This window comes from Alnus glutinosa, chromosome 3 (assembly GCF_958979055.1).
Source record: "Alnus glutinosa chromosome 3, dhAlnGlut1.1, whole genome shotgun sequence".
In the NCBI taxonomy this organism is placed as follows: Eukaryota; Viridiplantae; Streptophyta; class Magnoliopsida; order Fagales; family Betulaceae; genus Alnus; species Alnus glutinosa.
Window position 1 is genome coordinate 3,382,299 of NC_084888.1, and position 9,485 is coordinate 3,391,783.

General features: G+C 37.4%; 2 protein-coding genes across 5 annotated transcripts; one reads left to right on the plus strand and one right to left on the minus strand.

Moving 5' to 3' along the window:
• The first annotated feature begins 534 nt into the window (after nt 1–534).
• On the plus strand, nt 535–3,153 carry LOC133862302 (uncharacterized). 3 transcript variants are annotated; one of them, XM_062298075.1, is made up of 4 exons: nt 535–964; nt 1,712–1,921; nt 2,058–2,309; nt 2,413–3,153. In XM_062298075.1, the coding sequence occupies exons 3-4, from the start codon at nt 2,229–2,231 to the stop codon at nt 2,962–2,964; spliced, it is 633 nt and encodes a 210-aa protein (XP_062154059.1). In that variant the 5' UTR covers nt 535–964; nt 1,712–1,921; nt 2,058–2,228; the 3' UTR covers nt 2,965–3,153. The 3 variants fall into 3 exon arrangements, with proteins under 3 accessions (XP_062154059.1, XP_062154060.1, XP_062154058.1); XM_062298076.1 differs by having other exon boundaries at nt 1,809–1,921; XM_062298074.1 differs by lacking the exon at nt 1,712–1,921.
• A 2,350-nt stretch (nt 3,154–5,503) lies between these two features.
• Nucleotides 5,504–9,485, minus strand: LOC133862236 (BTB/POZ domain-containing protein SR1IP1). 2 transcript variants are annotated; one of them, XM_062298010.1, is made up of 6 exons: nt 8,928–9,485; nt 8,701–8,770; nt 7,661–8,275; nt 6,986–7,341; nt 6,802–6,886; nt 5,504–6,282 (listed from the first exon to the last, which is right to left on the minus strand). In XM_062298010.1, exons 1-6 carry the CDS (start codon nt 9,059–9,061, stop codon nt 5,740–5,742), a joined length of 1,803 nt encoding a protein of 600 aa, XP_062153994.1. In that variant the 5' UTR covers nt 9,062–9,485; the 3' UTR covers nt 5,504–5,739. The 2 variants fall into 2 exon arrangements, with proteins under 2 accessions (XP_062153994.1, XP_062153992.1); XM_062298008.1 differs by having other exon boundaries at nt 6,802–7,341; nt 8,928–9,482.

Consider the following 9,485-nt stretch of genomic DNA (forward strand, 5'->3'; position numbering starts at 1 on the left):
TAGATTTATATGAAATTCCATTACGTACAATAACCATGGAGAGAACATATAGGGAAATTAGTGTTTTTATTATGAATTTATTTACAAACTGACATGGCAGTCTATAATTGATGATTAGATGTAATTATAAAGAAAAAAAAATGACTCATTAATTTAATTAGTTAGTAACTTACCTGTTCACCATATACCCTTAATCATTTCATCACTTATAATGCCAATTTATAAAGAAATTTGTAGTAACCCAAGCATTTTTGTATAATCTTACAAAATACTAATCAAATCTAAATTTATTAAGTTACATAAGGTGTAATTAGTTGGAACTAAGCTATAATAATAATAATAATAATAATAATAATAATAATTGTGGACTTATATATTATGCGCAGCTCATAATTGAGACAACTGTTGCTTGCAATTTATACTATTCTTGGGTGCATGTGATTCACCTTGGCAGGCTAAGCTGTTCCTCCGATGATTGTCTTGAGCAATGCAAGGCCTTGTGATCCTCAAAAATTATATAATGAGAAATAATATAATTATTAGGTACGCCTTTGTTATTATATTCAATTTAATGTTATCTGCATTGCTGGACCTGTCTCAGGCATCTCTTTCACAAAACTTGAATCACATTGGCTGAAGCACTGGGATTTGTTTGGCATGCCTCAAACCCCAAATGCAACGAGCGCTTTGGTTTCTGTGTGGGAGAGAGAATCTTAAAGCCCTTCAACAGTTCTCTTTTCTTTTCTTTTTTTTTTTTTTAAGTTTTTTCTTTCAAGTATATACTGATGGGGAATGTGAAGGCAAGGTCTTTCTCTATCTAAAGAAAGCTATTGCTCAAGCTGGGGTGTGATAAGGAGCTTTCTGCCATTCACTGGAAGAGTCCTTTTTGCTTCGCTTCTTCTTCTTCTTCCTCTGATCAGAACAACAGAAATTGTGATCTTCGCAGCTCATGAAACTGTTACAGGTCAGAAGAGTCACTCTCATCTATTTTAGAAACCTTTTGTGTATGAATTCAATGTTGTGGAGAGTAGTAAAAGCTACAGTGTGGGTACAGAAACTTGTTTTGCCTCGTTTTTATCATATCATTCCTAGTCAAAATGATGCATTTGTGTGTGTAAATATTTAACAAGTCGATCTCCACAGGACATGTTCTCTCCAACCCCTCTCTTCTCTCTCTCTCTCTCTCTCTCTCTCTCTCCATGACCAGCAAATGGTAATTGGATTGAAGTCATGATTTGATATTTCCGTGATAGTTTATGCAGAGATTTTCACACTGAAATATGAAAATTATGAAGAGATTATTTAGTTGATGTAATGAAAAAATTAATATGAAAGACTATATTGAATGAAAGATTGTCTTCTATTCTATCATGTTGTAACTTTCTTATACAGCAAATTAAGCGAGAACCTTCTCTCTATGATCTGAATACACAAGTTCAACATGTAAGAAAGAATTATATCTAAGAAGTTGATGAATTCAGTGTGCTGATATTGTAATTCCTTAAAGTCCTAAAGGGTTTTATTCTCAATAAAATTCAGTTGAATTGAAGCAAGACAGAGTACCCGCTGCGCTGGCAGAGTACCAAGCAAAACAGTTGAATGGTTTGTTTTGTTTGTTGTACTATTGTTCCCAAACCAAAGCAGTGTCTGTAATTATGTAATACGTTACGTGGCCGTATATAACGTTCACAATATCGTGTTTTTTGAATAGGAAAGAAAGCTCTCTGACCACTGATATAAAAGGTTAAAAGAGAAAAAGAAAAAGTCTTGGCTAAGTACTTAATGTGCAACCATTATTGTGCTGATAGATATGAAAACCTGTCATGTGGGAAGATATTTCATATGGGAAATTATTGTTGTGGCCCAAAATGACCCAATCGAAGAAGAACAAGAGAAGAAACGGACAAATTATACTGAAAAGGTGTAGATCTTATCAACCCATATCCATTGCTGTTTGAAACTCATTAAACAATGCTAGTGCTATACCCTCTCTGTACAGAAAGAATTCTATAATTGGTATTAGCTTTTAACCTCAGCGGGTTTTCCTCAATCCACAGGTAAAGGTGTAAGGAAGTATTTCGCCGGAGAGATATGGGATCAAGATGCAGATATATCTGAGTGCAAGTTCTTGAAAATGAAGTTGTCTCAACTCTTACTTTTCTAGCATATTCTTGGGGTAGATCAGCAGTCTAACACAGCAGTGTGCGCACAAGCTATATTAATCTTCAATGGAGAAGCATCTTAAGCCGTATGACAGAGAAAACATGAGATTGGCCATGCTAAAACATGAAGAAACATTCAAGGAGCAGGTACTTCATATAGTACTTTTAACTCATCCATCCTCAAGGACATTTCTTTTTCATGCTTAGTTGAGTTGTTTTAAATCGTGAGAATGAATGAATGATGTTGCAGGTATATGAACTTCATCGATTATATCAGATCCAGAAGATGTTGATGAAAAACACTGAAAGCAGCAGGCCAAACGGAGGGAGTCAAGAACCATGGAATTTGAAGACTAATCATCATCGTGATGCACAACACAAGCCACAAAGGAAACTTGATCTGGAAAGGCCTGCTGAGGAGTATATTGCAGAATCAGACGGTGATAGAGTGTTAGAGATTATAGACGAAAGTGAGATTGAACTAACTCTGGGCCCCTCAAGTTACAACCGGAGGAAGAAACCTGAGACTCCACTAACATCGGATTCGGGACCAAGCTTCTCTTCTTCTTCAACTGGATCTAGCCACATAAATAGGACAAATTCCTGGACCCATCAGAGGATAGATACAACAAGAGAAGAATTAAATGGCTACAAAGTGGGGCTTGTCAAGGTTCCTGACATGACATCCGGGTGCCATAGCAGAAGTAAAAACAATATTGATCATGTGGAAGAACAATTAAGACAGGAGAGGCTAAACCAGCCTCCTTGGTTTTTCCAAGTGTTGAGTTTGAACATGACATGAAAATAATTCTTCCAAGTCGATATGATGAGATTTCAAACTCTTATCAACTAATTCCATGATGGATGTTTGTGTGGAATTTTCTGCTTAGTTTTTAGTGGAAGGGGTGATCGATGGTGTCTTGTGTAAAGCGATTCCCCTGGCTTGAAAATCCATCATAATTTACGAGTGACCTGATTTTATGTTTTTCAATCAGTCATATCCATAAATCATCATCATCAATATTGCCAAAGCCATTTAAAAGTGTCTTTGATTGAGTTAATAGACAAAACTCTCCATCCTTTAAGATTCCTGGCGAGGCTTCAAACAAAGAACAACTATCAGCCATCAGGGGTTTAACTTTGCATGATATGTAGTCAGATTTTCCACTATCTTAATGGGCAGTTTACAGAATGAATAGTATCTAGACCAATATTCTGAATTCTGTAACAGCTAATAATGTTGCTGCACTTCACAGCAGCTATTTAAATAAATACTGGAAACAATCTTGAGGCCCGAGGAACCTGAACCCAAGGAAGGCTGTTGCCTCTGTACTTGCAGTATTCATGGACCACCATCATGACTCTATTGCGTGGGATTTCTTTGGATCGATGAACTAGAATTGCCATTGGATCAAAGCAGGTACGAGGAATCTCTCAACAATGTGGTTTTAACTTCCTCAAACAAACATGTTGGTGACTCCAGCTGATCTTTTACTCTCTTTAATGTTCAATACCGTCCACCCAGAACAAGCATGAGTTTAGGTTCTATGACGATTACTGATTAGCCTCAGCATCGACGTGCACTACACTAGGCTGTCCCTCGAGCTATTCTTTTCAAAAAAGCTTTTTGTCAGAAAGGTTTTAATAATTTAAATACAGACCCCACTAAATGCTATTATGTATAGGATAGTGTAATTCGTACATCCTCTGAGTAGTCTCTTATCTATATATCATTAGCATCATGTCCAATTGTCATATCTGTGAACTTGATCTCAAAATCAACGGTATGGACGAGATATATGAAGATAACCATTTCCTTATCAGATATTGCAGCCCAGTGTCCATAAGGTCAATTTTAGGTTGGGTAATTTCCAGTTTCATGGTAACAAGTGACTTTGACCCACCTGCAGACTTACTAGTTGGCTGCCATGCAACAGTGCAAGTCAATAAGAAGACTAATTGAGTCATCCTAACTCCATACGGTCTTGATTTACTGTTAAAATTATCTTCATTGAGTAAACTAGCAAATAATTACTTGCAACTCAAACACAGGCAGAGAAGAGAAAAAGGGGGGGGCGGGGGGGGGGGGGGGGGGGGGGGGGGCGCTTTAAAACATCGGGTTCTTTTGTTTTTGGGGATAAATATTTGGGTCTTTCTTTTAGGATTAGGAGCTCTTTTCATATTTTTGCAATTATGTTAGGTTTTAGTATTGACAAATTCAGTGTTAAAACACATGATTTGGATTGTAATACTTTAGATTTGGTTTAGGGTTGAGTCGGTACAATATAGGATTCAAGAAGAGATGGAATTGAAAGTTTGATCGATCTAAGTTCGATTGCATTAGGTTTGATCGAAGGCATGCAACAATTTAATTCAACTTCCAGAATGCCTCGAACAAAGTTTTGTTCGAAGGGCATTCAAACGAGAGGATCTCAAAATGCGTCTATTAAAATGTTGTTTTAATCCTGCTTGATCGTTGTTGTGCGAATTTGTGAAATCTTAATGTTGAATCAATTCAATCGGCTACCAACAAAATTAATTGTTAGACAGCTTCGTTTTAAAATTCTCCCTATCTATATAAGCTTAATGACCTACGATTTTCACACATACACGGTTCTTGAGCCTAATAAGTGTCAAACCTTCGCTTTGTTTTATCTTCGTCTTTCAAACCACATAAAAGCTTACAGCCACCAAAGTTTTGTGTTGAAGCAAACAAAGTTTGTTAGTGAAGGTGATCATTGTAGAGGAAGGCTGAAGGTTCAGGTCGTTTGTCGAAGTTGCAAGTTGAGTCAAGGTCTACAAAAGTTTTTTAAGTTGACTAGTTGTAAACCAAATCTTCTATAACGAATGCCTTTTGGGTTGATTTGCCCTTAGAGTAGTTTTTACTTTTAAGGAGTTCTTAGAAAGGTTCCACTCCGTTACCAAAATCTCTATGTTAATTTATTTTATGCTTGCTTTGATTTTGGTATTGATATCTATCTTTATGGTGTTTGGTTTTAAAGTTGATAACTTTGTTAATCGTTATCACGTTTGGTAATCTGGGATTTTTACAACCGGGTCTAAGGTGTATTTTTCAAATTATTTTCCAACACCAACAATACTTTGGAGAATAAATGCAAGTCCAGTTTTAGTTTATGCTTTCCTAGACTAACTTTTCCAACCCCCAATAACAGTGAAATATTGAATTTTATTTTCCTTCTTTTCCACCATTTCCGTCACGAGCCAATTGAGTCTAGTGTAATTGAATATTTACTACTATACTCAAAAGGAACTGCTTAATTTCCAATTCTATAGCAAGAAGCCCTGGACCTGGAAAGATGGCAGTTAGGCAGCAACTCAAGTAATGTTCTACTCAACACTGACTTCTTTTATGCATCTACTTTGTATTATAGACTTAAGGTTCTTGAGGAAAACATAGAGTGACATATAATTTACAACGATTTTACACAAATAAAACAGAATGAGGGAAAAAAGCAGGCAGAAGCTGCTAGTCCTCTTCTCAAGCCTTAAAAGCCAAGCAACAATGACACTATAAACATCACAGACTGCTAAAAGAGCTTAAAGACAAACTAACGTCTTAAGATATGGAATGCCGACGATCCCTGCTGGGTTTTGTCAAACCTTTCCTATTGGGAGGCGTGAGACTATCAGCTAGTGAAAAAGGAGAAAGCCGCCCAAGTTTTTTGGACACAGAGCTCATAAATGATTTTCGAGGCAGAGGAGGCTTATCAGCAGATGGCTTAGTGTTTCGCATTGGACTGCTTGCTGCTGATATGAGTGGGGATTTTTCAATTTCTTTCAGCCTCATTTTCATTTTCAGTAGCTCTATTTTAAGGTCCTCATTCTCTCTTCGTAAGCTGGAGAGCTCATCAGAAATTGGAAGGATATCAGTGGAGTATACATTTACTTTGGAAGAAAGAGCAGAAGAATCCCCACCCATAAGGCTGTCGTTCATGACATCTCTAAGGCGTTGTTGCTCATAATAAAGCACTTGAACCACAGTTTGAACAGGAAGCCGGTCGTTCTGAGCAGCATGTGCACAAGCCTCCCGAGATAGTTTCTGACAGTCCATCAGGCTGCAAACTTTCTTTCTCTCCATGTCACTTAAAGCAGGATGAGCCTGTAAATTACAAACAAAACGGCAGGTGGATAAACAAGGACAAATAAACACTGAGACTCCAGATTTCCTCGGTTCATTTTAAATTTCAATTTTATCAATACTTGTTTCTTGTAATTTGAACAAATATATATATATATATCCTTGAGCACATATAATGTCTAGACCTTTGACATTTTATATAGATTTGAACAAAATGATCAATAACAAAATTTCAAAATGGCTTGATATCAATTCTAAGCATTTTGACAATACTCTAGTTTACATTGGAGTTAAGGCATGATATGGTATTAAGGTCTATAACAATTCCAAATGCTTAAAGAAGATGCTGTAAGAGATAAGGAGCTTGTTTGCCAAAACCCAGGTAGCAATAGCAGATAGAGCACCATGTTGATGATTTTCTTTTTCATTTCCTTCATATGACAAAAAGATCTATAAGAATCACTACATAATGAAAGCAATATAGACACTAAATTTACTGAGAAGCTGTACAAGAAGGGATTTGAAAGTAGGAGACTGCACCTTTAGGTAGATATCTACGGCTCTGTACATCCCATCTTCTGTTACCCTTGATTGTTCCGGTATAAGTTCAGCAAGAGCATTGAACCTTGAAACAGATAAGTTACGATCAGACGCTATTTCAGCAAGATAATTCTCCATTAGCTTCCCAACCCGTTCCATATCACTTGGTGGAAGAGAAACATACACATCATCTGCATTGTAGCCCAAACGGCTCCCTTCCAGTTCAAATTCAAGGAAATTCATCATGATCCGCTGCACTGTGTCCACGTCAAACAACGTGTCCCCGGTAAAGGAATACGCAGGAATCAAGAGATCATCCAAAACAGCCTGCCCCAATTGCGTGCCCATCCTCTTTTCCAAGTCAAGCCGGCAAGCAACTGTTGTCTCAAGATATATTGCAGCTCGAAGCAGCATAGAGAGAAAGCTAACAGACATTGTGTTCTTTTCCCTTGGCAAAAGGCTCACTATTGTTTCTAATACAACCCTCTTCTCGTGCTCTTGTCGTGGCTCAATCTTCTTCCTTCCCTTTCCAAATATTGCCTACAACATCAATGAATTCAGGCTTAGAGTACCTTTGGGTTTGCACAATTTCTAGAAATTCAGTTAAGCATTTGATAAAATTGTAGTTTGACCTTCTATAAAATCATGCATTTTCAAAACGCACCTTCTTACTTGCGATTTAAAAACACATATTTTTATACGTTTTTCAATCGTAATTTTTTAAAAAATACACTCCAAAACAATACAATTTCTATGATTTGGTTTAAAATCGTACATTTAGTTTGAGAAATCGCAAAAAATGTATAGTTTAAAACCAGACAAAGGGAAAGATTTGTATGTTTTTAGGGTAGCATCTCACCAAACCTCGTAGAGATTTCTGTGCATAGAGCATAAGTATTGGACCAAGAGCATATTGCTTAAACCCTCTTGCAATCATTGCAACCAGAACTCGCTGAAAGATATCAATTCTAAAAACAGTCAAATCCTCAGCCCACCAAGCAACAATGGACTTTGGATGAGACACTGAAGAAGAAATCGCACCCTCATTGACACTCTCATCCCTGCTTGACATACAGAACTGGCTATCTTTGCAGGCTGTAAATGAGATGGCATCTATGCATCGGCTCACCAGTTTTACTCTCTCTGCTATTGGAAGGAGGTTTTCCGACATATGTAAAACAGAAACCGCCCCTGTGAGGCTCTTAAGTGCCACCTCGTTCACGTAGGCTTCAGTTCTTCCCACTAAGTTTCCGACAGCATAGTCCTCGGTCATCTCTAGATACTCTGCCACGCATCGGAGGATGGCAATGTTGTCTATTGCTATCTCAAAATTTATTCCATAGCAGAATTTAGCTGCAAGTTCGAATGCTTCTGCTCCGCCCGGGACTTCGTGGAGTTCAATGACAGAAAGATCTGCATCACTAGACTCTGACACCAGTTTTCTTATGTATCCACACTTTGAGACTAATGGAAACTGCAATTGAAGTGAGTAAGAAACAGTAAAATTCACTACAGATTGTGATTTGATTGAATTTGTTGTTACCGTGCACAACGATGATGAGAAATAAGGAATCGAAAAGAGAGAAAGCAAGAGAAAAATAATACAAAATTTACATGGTTCGACAATTTGCCAACGTCTAAAGAGTGTGGCTATATTCAATGATATGACTTAGGGTTAAGCATAAAATATTTATAGCAAAGAGAATATGAGCCAACAGAATTAGATTCTTGTTGCTTCTCAATGTTTCTTGGACTTACAAAAGCTTACAAACAGCAAAAGGCATAGAAAGTTAGATCATAGGATACTCCTACCAAGTGTTCTTAGCTCTTACTACTGTTGATTCTATAAGATTATTTGATACTTGAAACTGAAAAGCTAGAGTTAAGATTAGATTGCACCTTATGCAAGGAAAATGAATCTCCTCCAACATGAATGGTAACGTCGCTCGGGATCTCCTGGGAGAAAATCCTGAAAAAATTTCAAGACACCATCTTCAATTTTTCTCCCGCTTAATTTTTCTTCCAAGAAATTCCCCCAAACATAAAAGATAACAGACACGATTTCTCACTGACTAAGAACAAATCCAGTACAGCCTTTAGATAAGACAAAAAGAAAAGAAGCAAACCATTCGCTGGTTCTCTTCAGGGCAGTGGAAAGGAGTTCTTTCTTAGAAGACATGTTAGCAGTGGTGGGTGCAGCCTCTTCCTGATCTCGATCCATCATGGCAGCTGAGACTGAGGCACCTTTCTTCATTGTCATTTCTCCATCAAATAGTGGATGATGAAGCAAGCAAAAGCACAGAAAGGCTAAGATGGAAACCCTGTCAAAGGTCGTACTGAAGCAACATCCACGAGCATGTCATCCCCTGTACTTTTTTGTTTCCTTCTGACCCTTTTTCAAACATTCAATAAGAAGCTCAGCTGAACTATTATGCAGTAATCATGAGAATCGAAGCTCAAGCTTGCTGCTCTTTTTCTCTAATTATCCCACATCAGCCTCACAAACAATATTCATCACTTTTGGTGCATTACCCAAATTGGCCTCCTGTTTGGCTAGAGAAGATTACCATGCCGGGGTATAAGTAGGGAAATGTACTTCAAAAGGTAGGGAGAAGAATGGAAATTCGGGCATTTACTGCATAGGAATGTGGCTAAATAGAAAGTATGAAGATGTAGATTTTAGT

Excerpts from the sequence above, each read along its gene's own strand:
- LOC133862302 (XM_062298075.1), top strand. The coding sequence starts at position 2,229 with ATGGAGAAGCATCTTAAGCCGTATGACAGAGAAAACATGAGATTGGCC. Across the intron at positions 2,310-2,412 it reads AAGAAACATTCAAGGAGCAG|GTATATGAACTTCATCGATT; the intron begins GTACTTCATATA and ends ATGATGTTGCAG.
- LOC133862236 (XM_062298008.1), bottom strand. The coding sequence starts at position 9,061 with ATGACAATGAAGAAAGGTGCCTCAGTCTCAGCTGCCATGATGGATCGA. Across the intron at positions 8,276-8,700 it reads ATTCATTTTCCTTGCATAAG|TTTCCATTAGTCTCAAAGTG; the intron begins GTGCAATCTAAT and ends CTTCAATTGCAG. Across the intron at positions 6,283-6,801 it reads CCGTAGATATCTACCTAAAG|GCTCATCCTGCTTTAAGTGA; the intron begins GTGCAGTCTCCT and ends TGTAATTTACAG.